This window comes from Cataglyphis hispanica, chromosome 13 (genome assembly GCF_021464435.1).
Source record: "Cataglyphis hispanica isolate Lineage 1 chromosome 13, ULB_Chis1_1.0, whole genome shotgun sequence".
In the NCBI taxonomy this organism is placed as follows: domain Eukaryota; kingdom Metazoa; phylum Arthropoda; class Insecta; order Hymenoptera; family Formicidae; genus Cataglyphis; species Cataglyphis hispanica.
This window is the reverse complement of record NC_065966.1, coordinates 501,400-519,676: the sequence shown is the minus strand read 5'-3', so window position 1 is coordinate 519,676 and position 18,277 is coordinate 501,400. Positions and strand designations below refer to the sequence as shown.

The 18,277-nt window shown below is 30.6% G+C and overlaps 3 protein-coding genes across 11 annotated transcripts; 1 reads left to right on the top strand and 2 right to left on the bottom strand.

The window, feature by feature from the left end:
- Positions 1 to 677: 677 nt before the first annotated feature.
- On the bottom strand, positions 678 to 4,055 carry LOC126854164 (alpha/beta hydrolase domain-containing protein 17B). Its single transcript, XM_050600607.1, has 3 exons — positions 2,603 to 4,055; positions 1,394 to 1,526; positions 678 to 909 (listed from the first exon to the last, which is right to left on the bottom strand). Exons 1-3 carry the CDS (start codon positions 3,244 to 3,246, stop codon positions 826 to 828), a joined length of 861 nt encoding a protein of 286 aa, XP_050456564.1. The 5' UTR covers positions 3,247 to 4,055; the 3' UTR covers positions 678 to 825.
- A 748-nt stretch (positions 4,056 to 4,803) lies between these two features.
- On the bottom strand, positions 4,804 to 6,460 carry LOC126854183 (sorting nexin-22-like). Of its 3 annotated transcripts, none has more exons than XM_050600630.1 (4): positions 6,321 to 6,460; positions 6,011 to 6,199; positions 5,500 to 5,690; positions 4,804 to 5,072 (listed from the first exon to the last, which is right to left on the bottom strand). In XM_050600630.1, the coding sequence occupies exons 2-4, from the start codon at positions 6,161 to 6,163 to the stop codon at positions 4,913 to 4,915; spliced, it is 504 nt and encodes a 167-aa protein (XP_050456587.1). In that variant the 5' UTR covers positions 6,164 to 6,199; positions 6,321 to 6,460; the 3' UTR covers positions 4,804 to 4,912. The 3 variants fall into 3 exon arrangements, with proteins under 3 accessions (XP_050456587.1, XP_050456588.1, XP_050456586.1); XM_050600631.1 differs by having other exon boundaries at positions 6,325 to 6,427; XM_050600629.1 differs by lacking the exon at positions 6,321 to 6,460 and having other exon boundaries at positions 6,011 to 6,314.
- A 491-nt stretch (positions 6,461 to 6,951) lies between these two features.
- On the top strand, positions 6,952 to 18,137 carry LOC126854157 (sprouty-related, EVH1 domain-containing protein 3). 7 transcript variants are annotated; one of them, XR_007688070.1, is made up of 7 exons: positions 6,958 to 7,771; positions 9,011 to 9,317; positions 9,521 to 9,689; positions 10,367 to 10,428; positions 10,569 to 11,125; positions 11,266 to 11,370; positions 11,507 to 11,638. XR_007688070.1 is itself a non-coding variant. In XM_050600597.1 (6 exons), exons 2-6 carry the CDS (start codon positions 9,103 to 9,105, stop codon positions 11,661 to 11,663), a joined length of 1,101 nt encoding a protein of 366 aa, XP_050456554.1. In that variant the 5' UTR covers positions 6,952 to 7,775; positions 9,011 to 9,102; the 3' UTR covers positions 11,664 to 18,137. The 7 variants fall into 7 exon arrangements, 6 of the variants coding, with proteins under 6 accessions (XP_050456554.1, XP_050456551.1, XP_050456553.1 ...); XM_050600597.1 differs by lacking the exon at positions 11,266 to 11,370 and having other exon boundaries at positions 6,952 to 7,775; positions 9,011 to 9,258; positions 11,507 to 18,137; XM_050600594.1 differs by lacking the exon at positions 11,266 to 11,370 and having other exon boundaries at positions 6,952 to 7,775; positions 11,507 to 18,137.
- Positions 18,138 to 18,277: the final 140 nt, after the last annotated feature.

Sequence of the window (18,277 nt, the reverse complement as noted above, 5' to 3'; positions counted from 1 at the left end):
ATTGTTAGTGCTATTCGAATCCAACGCCGACTCTATACAATTGTACTTGAATCGAGATCCAGGAGACTTTTTCTCCGCTATGGGCTGAGTAAGAGTACCTGCTCTACAGTCAGTAATGTCTTTTTTAATGTCATCACTAGAAGCATTGGAAAACGATGCGACCGACTTTTCTCCGATCGCACATTGTCGACAGTCTTCCACTAGTATATCAATCAAAGCTGTATGAGTTCTTTGGTTGTCTGATTTTTTATGATTTTGACCGAACGAATTCTTCAAGCTTCTGTGAACAATGTTTTTCTGACTTTGAGCAAATGGATTTTTTAAATTTTTTGGTAAATAAGTATGCTTCTTGATAACTTTTCCAGTATTATTGTAATATTGATAATCTTGATAATCGGTCAATTTTTCAGCTATGGCAATTTTGTTCTGCCCTTTATCCTTTATTGAGGAATCATTTCGTTTAGAATTCTTACTCTCCGTTTTCACACTGGACTTTTTCGAGTAACTTTCGGCATTTGGATTTTCATCTTTGGAACGTGTTTTCTTGAAGGATTCTGGGCAATTGGTTTCCTGATTCACAGTTTGCTGTTGCTCGCAAAAGAAGAATACATCATCTACAGAGGCAAAGGATGATTCTTCGTCACAGGGAAGGACAGGTGTCTTCTCCCCTGTGTGAGGCGACTGCTAGACAAGTTTCTCTGTTGGAGAACTTGTTGAAATGGAACTGATGGTGTTGGAGTTGTTAGAAACGGTATGTCCATGACTGCTTGCATGCATATGGCCTCCACCCTGCCCCCCCTGACTTTGGGAGAGGCTGAGTCGCCGTCAGTTTACCAATTCCACGCTTACAAATTGCTTCAGTCGTTCGAGGTATTGATTGTACAATTCTACATCATTATGACCAGCACCCTGAAAAGTTACATATTTATATATTTGCTTATATACTATAAAAATACTCTCAAATAAGTTAACACTTGTAACTAATATTAAACCAATTTATTGCCAAATTAATTTTCTAAATAAAGCATTTTTTGGCTATGTATTTATTTTTTCACATTGAAGGGACAGCTTAATATTACATCAGCTTTTACCCTTTATAAATCCAATTTTCTAACAAATAACTCAAATACAATTTCGAATTTCAGTATCTAATTAATATTGGATTTCACAATAAATTAATATTTTGTTTAGTGATGACAAAGGACTATTAAGACGGATCTAACTCTTTTATAAGAATTATGAAAATTACAGACAAAGACAAAATTACAGACAAAATCAGTAGACAAAGAGTATATAATTAACCAATCGGTAATCAATGTAATATGAACAAAAAAAAAAAAAAAAAATTAAAGAAAATAATAAATATTTTTAATAAAAATGCATTATCTGATACCTCGACCCATAGTGGTTCTACTGCTCGTGGACACCTCTCGTAAATCGCCAGACCATGACTAAAATTTATAACTTCGTCTTCGGTACCATGAATGACCAGAACAGGAGATGTTACCTTCGGCACTTTATCTATGCTGCAAAAAAATAATAATATTTTAACATACATTGTGATTACATAAACAGTAAGTTTTGAGACTATCGACAATATGTGTGTAAAGTGTTATATTGTAATAACCATATATATTTTTTTGTTTTGCATGACAATGTTGATAAATATTGTAGAATTCGAACAAAGTCAATTAACAAGATATACTATTAGGATAAAATGTGTGACACATAGGTTTCACTAGTATACATCCACATGATAAACATTTACATAACATATATTTATTTGGATGCAAACTTGTGTAACTTTTGTTACAAAATATCAATCATTTTACTTTATCAGATAATAGCCAACTAGTATACGAATGGAAAATGCCATTAAATCTAGAGTTATTCGAAAAGCATCATAAAGTCGGCCAATAATTTCAGTAGTATTTATAAATTTGCTCGGCACATAAAATGTCTGTTTCTTTTACACATATATAAATAGACACACCCACACATATCATCTCGCGATTTTAGCTACAATCTGCACAAAAAAAATGGAATAAGTATATTTTCAGATATTGGAAAATAGAAGAGAGAAAAAATCTCACAAAGTATAAAAAGAACAGTCGAAAAGAATAGACTTTTCCATGCTAAAACAAGCGAGATTGACACATTTTTAACATTGTAAACCCGAGCATATCAATAAATTAATAATTGTTTTAGCTGTCGCTATATACATTTTATACATGTCATGTAGACATTAGATCAATCTCAGAGATTTGTCATATTCAAATAAAATTGAAAACAAAATTATACAGTGTCGAGGAAATTTCTGTTAAAATAATCATCTTTAATCGTTTGATTTCCTTACATTTTTCTTAGTGCTTGTCAATCATTATAACCTTCAAGTTACAATATGGTAACAGATTTCCAAGCTCTTTGCATCTTTAAAAGGAAAAATTTATATACCGTTTCTTCTATGTCGAAGATTGTTTAAAGCGATAAAAGAATGAAAAAATTAATTGGACAATAAAGCATCTGTGTCACGTGCTCGATGATGATAAATAATATAATGTCAAATGGAAAACACACATGCCGGCGGATTCCTCCCGCTTACCTGGTGAAAGCATCGAAGAACCAGGTCCTCTTAGTCTTGGGGAAGGCGACCCTCATCCCGGACATTAACGGCGAGTGCAGGACGACCGCGCCAACCTCGTATCTCGCGGCGAGATCGACCGTGGGCACGGTACCGATGCTCTGCCCGTAGAGTATTATATTCTCTGGACTGATGCCATATCGCGTACGCAGCGCGTGCCACGCGGCGTCGATGTCCGCGTAGAGGTTCTTCTCGGATGGTTTGCCGCCCGAGACCCCGTAACCCGAATAATCGTAACTGAATATGTTGCAGTTTATCCGCGAGCCTAAACCGAGATAGAAGCTCGACATCTGGCCAAGATCGACGGCGTTGCCGTGGGAGAAGAGGATCGTGAAACGAGCGGTCGCCGAGCATCTTACAAAGAGGCACGCTATGCGATTCCCCCGCGATGTCCTCGCGTAAAAACCCTCGACCGACTCCTTCTCGCGCTCCGTATACTGCCATTCGGCGCGCTCCGACAGGGAGATGGTGAATTTGCTGCCCTCGTCCTCGACGAACGTATACGTCGGCTCGGGCGGCAGGAACGCCAGTTTGTCGGCGATTCTGGACGGGCAGGGCGGGCAGCAAAACAGGCAACACAGTTCACTCAGACTTAACCCGTTCATCGTGCACAGCACCGTCGGGACGATCACGCACGAAACCACCACCACCCACCACTGTCGTCGTCGTCTTTGTATATCACGTCTCCTCCGCGTAAAACCTCGGCATCGAGCGATCGGGGATCGACACACGGTCGGATCGTACGAGGGAGTCGAGGAGGCGAGGAGGGCGAGGGACGATGGTGTCACGTTCCGCCACTGTTTTTTCTTGCGACGTGAAAACTGCAATTTTTCTTTCTTTTTTTTTTATCGTTTTGTTGCTGTCACTTTTATAATGAGTCACGCGCGTGATTGTGTCATTCGCGCGCGCGTTATCGCGTGAGTTTCCTTTACTGAGAGTCGCTCACAATGATTCAGCCATGACGGCTTCGTCGGAGAGACGGACACGACTTTTCTCTCTCTCTCTCTCCCACCTTCTCTTGTTTTCTTCTTTCCTTCTCCTTCTCCTCCTCGTCTCTCTTTTTCACAAACGCCGTGCACGAATCCACGAACTTTCCACCCTCCCCCACCACTCTCACTCTACTACATCGCGTACTTTCATTGTGCGTCAGGTAAGACGGGACGTGAGATAGAGATGGAGATCATGGTACCGTCCTTGCCCTGACAAGTCGTGCTCGGTGCAACCGGAACTTTGTCGACGATCGTCGAGTAATCGACGACGAAGACCGATCGATTCCGATCAGTTCCGATCTTCGACGCAACTCTTGTTTTAGCCGCGTTCGCATTAGAAGAAATAGGGCTTCGATTCTCGACCTGTCATGTATGAATAAATTTCGAATTGAAAGTCATATAAATTCGAAATTCGGGAGCCTCTGCCATGCCCTTGTAATATTAGTTTTCAATAAAAAAAGGGGATAAAATAAAAACGGAATTTCTCTCGTTCACTTTTTATTGGAAAAAGAAGACAAATAATCCGTTCGTTTTTTCCTCTTTCTCTCTCTCTCTCTCTCTCTCTTTCTGTATTATACATATTGTTACATATCCTTCAAATCTCGCTTTAGCTTTACGCGAACTTTTTGATTCTATTATTATATCTATTATTATATGGAGACCCATGATGTAGGAAATATTTAGAAAGGATCGAGATCTGTGCAAAGCTTTCGGTGCGCATGCGCTTAAAAACCTTAAATCCATATCAGACTAATTATTAAAGAGAGAGATTCGATACATTGACCAATCAAAACAAAGAGAACATAGAGATTTCTTTGTTCTGATTGATCAAACTCCAACCTTCTATACATTATCCGACACCAGTTTCAGAAAATCATCTCGCTGCTCCGTATGGTTGCATTACAAAATTTACTCGGAAATAAAATAAAGTTTCATTGATAAGATACATATACATGTTAGGACTAAAGATCTATATGGACAATTGCACAGAATCTAATACATCAGACTATTGATTAATTTTTTTATGTATATGCACTTCTTTGTCAGATAATGCTACATCTTATATATGCAATTTTGAAAATAAAATTGTGTGCATGTGTAACATCTTTTTGTCTCAATATATATTGATATATAGATTATTTTATTCATGAGGGCAAAACTATTCTTTAGAGATTTTGTTCATTTGTATATTATTACATTCTTTTCATTAGATTTCACCCCTTATCAATATTTATTGTTATCCTTCAATATCCTTGCAAATTATCTCAATACATTGGAAATATCAAGATTTGTATATACCTAGTAACACACCATTCGTTACAACATCTGGAAGACTGCTAGTTGAATCAGCTTGGACATATGGATCATAGTGAAAAGTTAAGACTGGATGATGTCCCAGAGTATTTGGATTGTGTATCGAGCAATTTGTAGCTTTGTATAATCTTGAAAAGTCAAAAATGAAATGATTAATCATTAAAGATAACTATTAAATAAATATTAAACTTTATATGTAATACTATAATGTTTATGTAATATATTCAATAGAATATTCTTAATTGAATTCAAACATTACATTTTATTCTATCTCTAGTTTAATAGATGTAAAACAAACTACTTTGTCACAATTTTTTTAATGGAGATGGTATAGACTATTGAACAAAAAACTATCAGGCATATGAAAATGTTATATTAGATATAAATCTTTTATATTATATGTTTGATTGTTCTGAATTAATTAAACTATCTAACTCATTTGTATACTGATATCTTTCCAATTTTACCTTTAGTATTTTTTTACATTTTACATTTAGTATTGTTATTGTACTCATATCTATAAACTTATTTAAATTAAATAATTTAAATGAATACCTCTTGTGAGATGTAAATCCCTGGTCTTCTATGCCTAAAAAATTGAGAACTTGCTGCTTTGTTGCCAGTAAATGTAGCATCTTCTGTATATATAATTCCAGTGCAGCTCGTCGTTGCTCTAATACTTTTGGTTGCGAGTTTCTTACTCTCTTTGGTGGAAAAGGCGCAATATCCGAATTGTCCTTCTTCAACTGGAAATCAAAATTCTCTTGAATAATAACGTAACATTATTCAACAAGTGTCTCATAAAATCATGTTTTGCGCTAAATATTTATCAATAAAGGGGAAAGAGGAAAAAGTATAGTTTGTTAATGTTAATTTATGTAACACATATATATATATATATATATATATATATATATATACATATTATTAACACAATATATATTAAAAACTCTTCTAATAATTAAAAAAAAAAATTGTCATTTGTTTCGATTGCAGTGGAACATGCAAGCGTTTTTACTAGGCCCTAACTAAATGTTGATACGGGATCAACATTTCGATAACGTACCGTGCGATGTAACGCGCTAAATTCGCTATATCTCCTCTCAATGGTGTATCGAGTGCCGGTTTGTGATTCCAAGATCTCGATACAGTAAACATAATAGGGTTTGCCATGTGACACATCGGCCAAACGGTAACCGCTAATGAAAGCTTCGTACATCGCATTGCCAACAAATTGAATAATGTTTAAGATGCCCTTATAATAAATTTACAGTATTGAACCATATTCGACAATATGTACACACAAGCATGATGAATAAAAATTGCAACAATGCATCGGAGATACATTTACAATCATAATGGAATTTTATACATACTCACTAAAATGCGCCTTTTATAGAAGATGCACTCCACTTGACGTCACAAATGCAGTTGATTGACAAAAAATATCTTTGCCTCCTTTGTCCTGATTGGTCAATCGAATGCTTATTTGGTCCAATTGGCGTTTCAAATATTTCGAAATGCAAACTCTTCGCTCTGATTGAAGCATTAAACACTATGGATTGCTATCTTTGTTAGGAATTTGTTGATATTTTATTTGGTATCGTAATAAAAATAATAACTATACATATTTTACAAATTGAAAGAAAAATAAATAATTCACAATAATTGATAAATAAAACTGAAATATTTTCTGCAAGCTGATATTGCTAAAAGTCTGATGACAAACCTTTTATCTCATCGCAAGTAGTATAGCGTGTAAAAAGAGATAGAAGAAAATATTATTTCAATAATATTTATTAAAATATAATTTTTATTAATATTTTTACTTATTTTGATATTTTTTATAATATTATTTCTATAATATAAAGAAAATAAAATATAACATATTATAGAATAAATAAGCCCGCTAGATGTCAGCTGATCGTTTCGCAAATGTCATTTCGCGCAAATACAGCTGAGAGAGAAAGAATCACTACCTTATCTCTTCTCTCTGTTTTTAACAGGCGTCAAGGCATTGTTGGACCGTTCGTACATTTTATTCTTACTATAGATATCTGACACCAGTTATCGACTGCGTTATTCATAGGAGTTACCTACGGCTAACCAACGGAGCGCGTGCGAGACGCGCTTGATTATACAGGATTATTGTGGTGTGTGTGGTATCGATGAATGAATCCTGTTGCGCAGACCGGCGACTTCATCGTAAGGTAGTCGATAAGCAATCCGAGTGAACGCGCGGTTCGCACGTACTCGCGACAGGACGGGCGAAAATTTACGAAGCATTCACTGTCGCACTCTCAGCCGAGTCGCGCTCGATTCGTCTAATTCATCTAATCATCGCGCATCATGATATACGTTCGCGAACGGAGCTACAAATTTGGGCGTGAGCGTTCTTCTGTCAATTATATATCGTGAAAACACGTTGTGATAGAAAGCAGTATTTTTTTTTTTGACAGCTCTCGAGCGATCGAATCTCGAGGGAATAGGCGTTGATAATCAAGTGTGTGATCCTGTGTGTGAACTTTGTGTGGCATCGAAGGCGGTGGTGGGCGTGTGTGGGGATGAACTGCACGGGAAGTGTAAAGTGAAATAAAGGAGGTGGTGGAGGAAGAGTTGTGGCGGAGGAGGAGGGGGAGGAGGAGGAGGAGGTGGATTGGGGCGCTTCCTGTGTCTCGGTTGCCCGATCTAAAAAAGTTCTGCAGGTAGAATCGCGCCTGTGATCGAATGCCTTTTCGATGTGACGAAAATGATGAAGTGTGGGAGAGAGTGGTGGGCTTTGAGTGAAGGCTTTGATACCTCGAATCATGACAGAGGCGTCGGACGAGTAAGTATGTACATACAGCATATACGTACAGAGAGAGAGAGAGAGAGAGAGAGAGAGAGCCCGCGGTTTTTCATTCCTCTCTCGCTCCCGCATCCCTCTACGAGACTATTCCATTTTGTCGAAAAATACGATACATGTAATAATATTGTTGGTGTTATCGTTTTTATTTCCTTGACGTCAAATGCACGATTATTTGGGCGTGCTTTTATGCCTTTATTTCCTCTCTCCCTTTGAATTTGTCTCTCTTACTCGCTCGCACTCCTTTTTCTCCCCTATCTTTTATTTCCTTTCGTTTGATCCGCATTTTGTATGTCGATTAAAATGACATGAAACAATTTCTCACGACGAACCTTTCTTCGAAAAGTCTCGTAATATATATAATGACATATTTACTCTTTTCATTTCTTGCTCCTATTTGTCTTTTCTGTTCCCTTTTATTTCTCTCTTTCTCTTTCTCTCTCTCTCTCTCTCTCTCTCCTCTCTTTTTGCGTCTCTCTACTTGTATGTCTTCCATTCCTTTTCTTTCATCCCTCTAATAGTGTGTTATCCACTGTTCCTGTATGGACGGCCGTTCATTCATTGAATCGATCTCAGCGTGTGTAACATCTGGCTAAATGTCGTCCGCGCGATGCGTTCTCAACATTCAGATATTGAAATCTCGTATCAATTTTCAAGCTCCAAATTCGTTCACCCGTCGCTTGATATTTTTAAATATTTAATAGAAATTAAATAATCTCTTTATATATTTTTTAAATATAATATATAAATATATTAAATCTTATATAAAAACTGATTTAAAAGCTTTCTCAATATATGACACTACAAAATAATGTATCTTTTGTATACTAAAAATTAATAAGTATAAGTAATTTAATATCATTCACATTAAGTATAGTAGTGTAGTAATTAAAATAGTATATTGTTAATAAATTATGCAGAATATCTCTTACAATTAGACCCAAATGTCCCTTTGAATTCTTTAACTAATCTAAAAATAATTTTGTCTCAATGAAAAGATTGAAGGATGTTATTATATTTATTGCATCTTTTTCAAAAGTTTAACATTGTATGTCTTTCTGTATGTAAACTAAATTATAGTTATAATTTAAATTAAATTAAAAGCTTATGATAATTTATATATATATATATATATATATATATATATATATATATATATATATATGTTTGTTATTAATCTTATTAATGATATATAATATAGTAGAAATTGTTATTTTGTAGTGGTAACTATCTGGTGAGGGTCCGCGCCCAGGTAATGACGAGAGATGATAGTTCGGGTGGTTGGGTTCCTTTGAGTGGTGGTGGCTTGGCAAATGTCTCGGTTAGACGTAGGATTACTTCATCAGGAATACATCAAACCAACAATACCAATGGAAATAGTATTTCTACTACAACCAACTCTGCACACCCTGTCTCTAATGCGACTGTTGGCCTTCAAAGTCATGGATCATCTAATATCTCTCCGCCCGGTGCAAATAAAAGAAAGCACGAGTATCTTATTTATGGCAAACGCATTACCGATCAATCGGTAAATCTCGCAAATTCTTTTTTTTATGATGCTTTAGACTATAAATTATATTTCACAGAGAAATGTTTAAACGTTGCAGCAACATTTAATATTTCAATCATAGTATATGCGAGGCAGTTATATATGATACAAATGCATCAGCAATGTATTCACTGTATATGTAATATATTTTCTAAAATATTAATGTTTTTCTTCTGTTGCAGGTTGTCCTCAGTTGTATAATTAAAAAAGATTTTGAATATAATAAAGTGATGCCCACTTTTCATCACTGGCGAACAGGGGAAAAAAAGTTTGGATTAACATTTCAAACAGCTGCCGATGCAAGAGCATTTGACAAAGGAGTTCGAACAGCGGTTGAAGAATTGTTGGAAGGTATAACATTTTCCTTGTCAGAAATCAACTCTGAAAAATTAACTATTTAAACTGAAAATCGCCTAGAATACATAAGAGAGTTTAAAATTTTGAAATTATTATACAGTCAATTTCTTAATAATTTAATATTTGCTTTTTTATTTTCTTATTATTTCTTTTTTTTCTTTTCTACTTTCCATCTCAATATACACACTTATTATATTTCAAATGTGGAAAATTAAAAAGTATTGCCAAAACAAATAAATCTATTGTCATATTTTTATATAGCATTTCATAAATCAAGATTATTTTGATAATATACAGAACGGATAATTTCCAATGCGATTTAGATTTTTTATCTTTTTTTGTTTACTATTTTTTTTATTTTACTTTTGCTCATACACTCTTTCTAAGAAAATGCTAATATATCACATTATAATGCGTTATACAATTAAACAAAAAAGTGCTGTGTCAAATCTTTTGTGTTGTTACAAAATAATTCTATCTTTACAATAAACATTGTATAAAACTCTTTTATAATATTTTATTAATTCATTTGCACTCATTATTTTGCTGCAATTTATTATATGGATTGTGCAAATGGTAAGCTAATATGTATAGTTTTAAAGTTATACTTTATTATTTTCTTTTTTTACTTGATCTTATTATCAAACTTTATATTTTGCAATATGATACAGGTCTGTCTGATTTAACATTAACCACCAATGCTCCAGATGCTGGGGACGAAGATGTTTTTATGGTAAGAAAATTTATGGTTTTATCAACTTATTTTATTAACTTTTATCAAGAAAATTATGAAAATTATAAAAGAAAAATTGTATTGGTAAACCACATAGAGAGAAATGAAGTAAAGTTTTCTAAAATTGTAAAACTTTACAGACTTTGAATTTGCCAGTGGAACCACCTGAACCACGTTCCTCTTCAGACACACCTCATGGAATAGTTCGAGTACCAAATTATTCTCAATATTCAGAGCTTCCCGATTCATTTCGATCTATTCATCACATTGGTGGATCTTCTATTAAGGGCCCACTGTCGCAACATCCTTTGGCATCCGTCGCAGATATTGGATCGGATAACTATCCTTATGTGCAACTCACCACGCTTAACCATGAATATTTATATCCCATCATCGACGATCATAAAAGTGAAAGATTAGACGGACATAATACTTCCAATAGTGGAAGTTCTCTGAAGAAACCAGATATTATAATATCCCAACCTTCAAAAAATACTATGAAACGTAATGTACGTTTACGTTGCAAGCATTGTCAAGAGCTGTATTCAGAACAACATAATCCGAAAGGTTCCTGCGAATACGCTCCTGATCCAATTAGACGTGGAATCGCGAAAGTTTCTTGTTTATCGTGTGCCCAATGTATGTTATATCATTGTATGAGTGACGCTGAAGGTGATTTTGCACAAAATCCTTGTAGGTAAGTTTGTAATATTTCAATTGTTGCTAAGACGATTTTCTTTTTATTATTTTCTTAAATTTATGTATATAACAAACATCACATTTAAATATTTCAATCTTTTTTTGCTTTATGTTGTTACAAAAGTTTCTATTTTTTAGGAATCTGTTGCAAATTAAATTTTTCGCTTGGAGATTGTATAAAAAATATTAAATCAGTTTTTTTAGAAAATAACTTTGGACACAATGCTACTTTTGAAATTATACGTTAGTATGTTTATATTGTTACTATAGATTTTTTTCTCTTTTCTTTTCTTTTATTATCTCTATATACAATCTCCTAAAAATATAATTGATGTAATTATGTAATTGAATAAATTATAAAATATTAAATCATCCACAGTTGTAGTACAGAAGAGGGATGCGGACGCAGATGGTTTGGTTTGGCTTTGTTGTCACTGATCGTTCCTTGCTTGTGGATATATCCTCCACTTAGAGCTATACATTGGTGCGGAATGTCCTGTGGAATGTGTGGCGGGCGTCATCATCCTATGGAATAACTGGAGGAACCCTTTGATGTCTCTGCTTCGTACTCAATTGGATCAAGCAACTTTTCTGCATCATGCAATGCAGTCGCCAATGTGTATGAATGTCATGATCTAAGTATGGGTCGTTGTCAGAGATATCAAAGGGGTAGACAGCTTCCAGTACATGCACTTATTCATCAGCGTCATCTTTAAAATAAAATACAGTCAAAATGGAAATACCCAATTTAGCACAAGATGTCGCATATAGCTCCAACATAATGTATATTCCGTACATTTTGTATATTTTATTAGTGCAAAATACGTTATTTAATCTCACTGTACATTAAACAATTTGAGGTAAACTAGTATTTACAGTTTGAATGATTAATCTATGGAAAGCACATCAAATGGACTCAGACCAACTATTTGTGATATATGGTGCACATTATGAGAGTGTAACTTCTGTAAGTTGACACCAAAATTAATTCTTCTGTTTCTTTCTCAGTTTGATTAATTTTCATACACACAATATTTAGTGAAGAAATAGATAAGATAACTATAAAGTTTTGCTAGAATTATCAGAATGTAGAATATCAAGATGTATCCTGTGATTATTGGATCTGATTCAGTAAACAATTTAACTTGCCGAGCCAATCTTAGTTTTTTTTTATTGTTTATAACATAGGATTAAAAAATAAAAAACTTTTGTTTATACAAGTTTTCTTTAATAATATGAATAATAATTGACAAATCTGACAGCATGTGTATATATGTTTGAAGATAAATATAAAATTTATATTTTTTGCATTTATATATATACACACACATACAAGATTGTGATTTTATGTTTAAGGTACATTATTTTAAATTCACATTAATATATCCAATTTCACATTATTAGAATATAAAATAAAACTGTGTACTTTACCATAAAAGAAAAGAGCACATATGTAATCTTCATACATATGTAATTTTTGGATAAGATATTTAGAGATATAATATGATTATAATTTTTTTCAAAGCCACTTTTTATTTAAACATCATTTTCTGTGCTACATGTTAATAATATTGAAATCCATGTAAATATCAATATTTATAAATATTATTTATGATTTCATAAAGTATCGTAACATAGAAGTTCATTCTCATAATATTTGCCTTTACTTTTTACTAATTCATGTTTAGTACGCGCGCTGGCACGTGTGTTGTGTGGTATTGTGTATGCATGTGCATATGAGAAAGAAAGAGAGAGAAAGTGATTTATTTATATAATAAATTAACATTTGTACTATACTTTATATTATATTATAGATATATACAGAGTGTTACTAAAATATTTTGATAGAAAAAAGATTATATATATAGATCAAAGCTCAAGAAAAAAACATGTATACAAAATTTGCATAAAAATTTTAGTAACATTCAGTATATATATTGGATTTATATATAAAATGTACAAGTTATTTTCTCGAAAATTAGCAGTACTTTTTAATATATTTTAAAGTTTTTTAAACCCTTTTTATAAGATAAAGAGATACGAGTACCAAGTTTTCAAAGAAGGCATTCTTTTATCTTATACATGTAGAAATTTACAATTTATATATAAATATTTGTACTATTTTCGCGAGTTATATTTAAATTATAAGTGACATTTTAAATATTTTTATACTTTTGTATAATTTAAAAAATTTCTTTTTTTCACTAGGACTACTTTAAATGAAAATGCAATAACTCAAGTCGACATGTCATTTTCATGTCAAGAATTATTTTATTAAACGTTCAATACAATGTTTGTATACTAATATAAATTTTTATCAAATTTTTAGCAATATTATTTGTATTTAATAACATTGTTGTAGTTTTTGATGTCTAAGCGTAAAAATTCTTGTGTATTTAGTTTTTTTTTTTTTTTTTAGAAAAACAATTCCTTGATCAACTTGATACATATTTTATGTAATTCTACAAATAACAAAATGACATTTAATTTGGTGATTGCAAAAACATAAGATAATCATGAAATTATTTTTCTCTTCAGTTTCACATCCTATCTGTTTGCAAATCTCATATTTTGTAATTTGCATAATGTGTAATACAATAATTAGAACTACTTTCTAAAATATTAAGAAAAGATATTAAAAGAAATCATACTCTACGCATTAATAAATTTATTTTTTATTTCATGTATACATATTATTTTATTTAAAAATATAATAAAAGTATGTATGTGTCTCTCTGCTTAAAATGTTGGAAGAAAAGATATATCACTAATTTTAATATGTGAGAAAATCACTTGTGACATTTTATGTAAAGTCTGTATATAGAAATGTGTATAAAATGTTTCAAAACCACGTGTCCTTTTAATCGCAGCTTTTTTGACCAATTTAGAGATGATGTTTCGCAATGGATTTCTTTATTCAAATGCATTTTTAAAATTTTTAACATTATATGTCTTTGCGATGTAATAAGTATATTGTAAATTAAAATCCATTATAAGTGTAGCTTAAATTAAGGTTTCTGCAATCATATTGGATTAAAACATAAAAGGTAAAATAAACATATGAAACTCTTATTCCACTCTATAATGTAAGTAATCTTTTTTCGCATTATTTTTTATATTTTCTAAATCTAGATTTATGAAATAAAGATTATCTTTTTTTGTCTTTGTATATTAAATAAAAATAAATAGCTATATTTTATCTTTTTTTAGTCACAAGGTTTATTCTTATGGAATATAAGACACATGTTATGAATTATATACTCAGGATACTAAAGGACTAAATTTAAAACAAAATTTATTTGATATATTTTACCAATGTATGTTATCGAATAAGTGAACGTAAAAATTTATTTATTTCGATATACAATGCAAAAAATAAATGTGAGTTTTTGCTTTTTAGATAATCCAATATGGCTACAGTAAAAATTCACAGAAACTTGAAAAATTACAATTATCTATTTTCTCCTCAATGCAGAGCTTATATTGGGATAATAATAAGTAAATAGACTTTTTATTTGTTCAAATATATATATTCTTGTTTCTTTAAATATAAGAAGCACAATAAAAATATTAAACATATTCATATTTTTGATAGAAAGTTTCTTTTTGATTTAAAATAGAGATTTATTTCGCGCCACTTTTTGTTTATTTGATGATTCAATTTGAATAATGAGATGTCTGTTTATTTATGTTACCCTAGTATAGTTTGCATGTATGCCAGAAGTACCTTATTTTCAATAGTTAATTACTTGATAATAATATAGATATTTGGAAATTTTAGTTGAAAAATCAATTCCAAATAAACCAAAAGAATCTGTAATAAAAAGGATATTTCATGGTTTTTGATGTGTAACTATAATGGCACAATCAAAAGAAGTGACAAATCTGAAAAAACATGAAAAAATAAATTGAAACTATAGAACAAATTTTTTTGTATGAAACATTATTTTTGAGAGAATCGATTTTAAAGATTAAAAAAATTAATAATGGCTTTTTTTCATCTTCAATTCTTAGATTGGCGCGTTAAACTTTCATACATGTTTCATTCATATAAAGTATCATTGTATATCAAATGAAAATATTTATATAGCGTTTACATATAAACAAATAAATAAGAACAAATGTCACTTAATATTATTTCTTAAGTATTAGGTAAAAAACTTGCGCATTTTAATGTTAAATCTTAGTTTATTTTTTTTTTTCTTAGATTAATTTGAAATAGTAGAAAAGAGATAGAATTCGCAAGATTGTCACTATATTTTATCAAAAAATTTATTGAGATTATATATTTTATTGAATTGTTATCATTTTGATAATGTAATTTTTTATATCACTGTGTTTATTTTTCTTTTATTTCACTCAAATATATTTAATTATATGTATGTATATATGTATTAATATATATTTGTGTGAGATACGATATCTCATGAAATTATAGTCAACTATTGTGGAGAATTCTATAGAATCTCTACAATGATAGTTTAAAAATATACCCTTGTGGAGTATTGTAGCACTTCATGCGCTAATCTAAGGGTTAAACTCGATCTTTAATGACTTTGTGTAATATGTCACAACTCATGTGTTAGCAGCAATATTTCAAAGTATGACTGAAATCAGATAAAATTATCCTTTAAAAAAAAAGCATAAGAAGAATCTATACTAATTCCATATACAAAGTTATATGTAAAATATTAAGAGCACATCTTTCTTTCTCAGAACATTATTAATTATTCAATTTCCAAAAATTTTTCTTATGAAACAAAATTATTGTGTAAAATACGTACATATAATGAATTTTAATGTAAATATTTATTCTGTAAGTCTCATATTTAATCAGAAATTTCAAAAGTTGTCTTGCAAAGATAGTTTTATATTACAAGTGTGCTTGTACCTTCTTCAAATATTACAATAAGAATTTTGTTCATATTGTAGATATCAGATTGTTTATTGCGATAAAAATTAATAAATTTTATGTAAACTTCGCATATTACTGTTAATTTTAAGTATTTGGCTGATATATATTTGTAATATAATATATAATTACACTTGTAAATAATATTTTATTAATGGTGGAAAATATTTTTTTAATACACACACACACACACATACATACAGAATAGTTCCATTTTATATTGTACAATTGAATATATATTTTTGAAACAACCACATATTTTTAAAACAATAATTTGACTAAAAATTTTGTATATAAGTCCTCTGATTAACAGTTTTATTTCATAAGGAAGTTTTCAAAGTAAGATTTCACTTGTATTTCTTATTTTTAACAAAAGCATATGATTTTTTTACATATATCAATTTTCCTAATCATTCTTTACATATTAAAGCAGAAATATAAAAATATTCTATAAAAACTAAAAAAATCTATCATCAATATAATATTGTTGATTATATATGTATATATATATGTGTGTGTGTGTGTGTATATATATTTTTTTTGTGTGAAAAATGTAGGGAATATTTTAATGTATATAAATATTTCATAAAATATTCTAAATTGTATTTCACGATATAGTAAAATAAATTATGAAACATCTCGTAAATTAATTTGCTTTTTCTAATTTTTTATTTCAGTATTTTTATATGCAAAATAAAAGAGAGAGTCTTAACATGTTTAAATTTTGAAAATCTTTTGAAATCGTATTGATTATACAGGAAAGATGCCTGTTTCTTTTTTATTTTCTAAATATATATATTTTTTTGAGTTTTTTAGAGATATATAAATAAACAATTTAAAATGGGACATTCTACACACACATAAATACAAAGCTAATTTTCTCGACAAGTATGTTGTGATGAAATATACCAAATGAAAAAATGCACGTGTGATAATTCCTACAGGTGTAAATGTATGAACTTTTATTTAAAATTGCTTTAATAACAAAGCAAATATAATAAATGTGATCAAACTGAAAGATTGCAACATGTCTGTAAAAAATTAAAATAATATATAAGATAGAAATACAAATGATATATATACACACACACGCACACACACAATATAATAAAGTCTGTATGATTAATCGATGGTGATAATAAAATAGCCAAAAGATGAGCTAGAATATATGAATGTAAAAGAGGATGTCAAATAGATAGAGAGTGAAAGTAAAAAGAAGAAAAAGAAAAAGAAATCGAAAGAGAGGGGAAAAAAAATAAAAGCATAAAAGAAAACAAAGTAAGAAAGGCGGAGAAAGGAAAGAGAAGAATGAAGAAGATCGAGATAAGAAAACAAATAATATCTTATGTGTGTGTTGTATGTGTGCATGAGGAAATAAATAGAAAAGAGCATAATTAGGAATGCAAATCTAATGCAAGTGCAGGATATTCTTATTTGTATTATTTGGTATACTTTACCAGATATTATTTTCATAATCAAGAATATAGCATTAACAATATTTATCATTTTGAGAAAACAAAGAACTAAAGTTTTGATCAATTAAATTTATAAAATAAATATGTGTTGTATGTATACACACACACGCACACACATACTATACATTATTGTTTATCAATTAAATAAATTTAAATTTTTTTACATGATGTTTAATGTCCTATAAAGATCTATCTTTAATATGGTAATTTATTAATTGTGCAATGGATATTGGATTTTTATTATATTTCCTACGTTAAAAAGAGAAAAAAATCTTTAAAATTCTCCAAAAAAGTTCAAAATTTTTGTAAGAAATCATTTCTGGGATATCCTGCATGTATATTAATCATGTTTGCGTTCATGAATAAACAAAAAATAATAATTTTAAAAGTTCTCAAACTGAGAAAATGTTTATGGTGCCTGTTTGAAGTAATATCTTTAATATTTGTGGCAGTATATAGGTTCGGAAACTAATCGGATATTTTCCATTAATCATATGTAAATGCGGCAAAAAAGAAGAAAAATTAGATTTTTAATTCGCGAATACATTATATCATAAATGTGTTAATATTTTGTAGAAAAAAAGATATGTACCCTATAAAATTTAGATATATAAGAAATAAATATATTGTAATATAAAGGTACGTTTTTTATACACACTGACACATGGACACATAAGTAGTGCTTATTATTTTTAAAGAGTTCTGTGTATATCTATATAATCTATGATAATATATTTACATATATAAACAAATGCATACACAT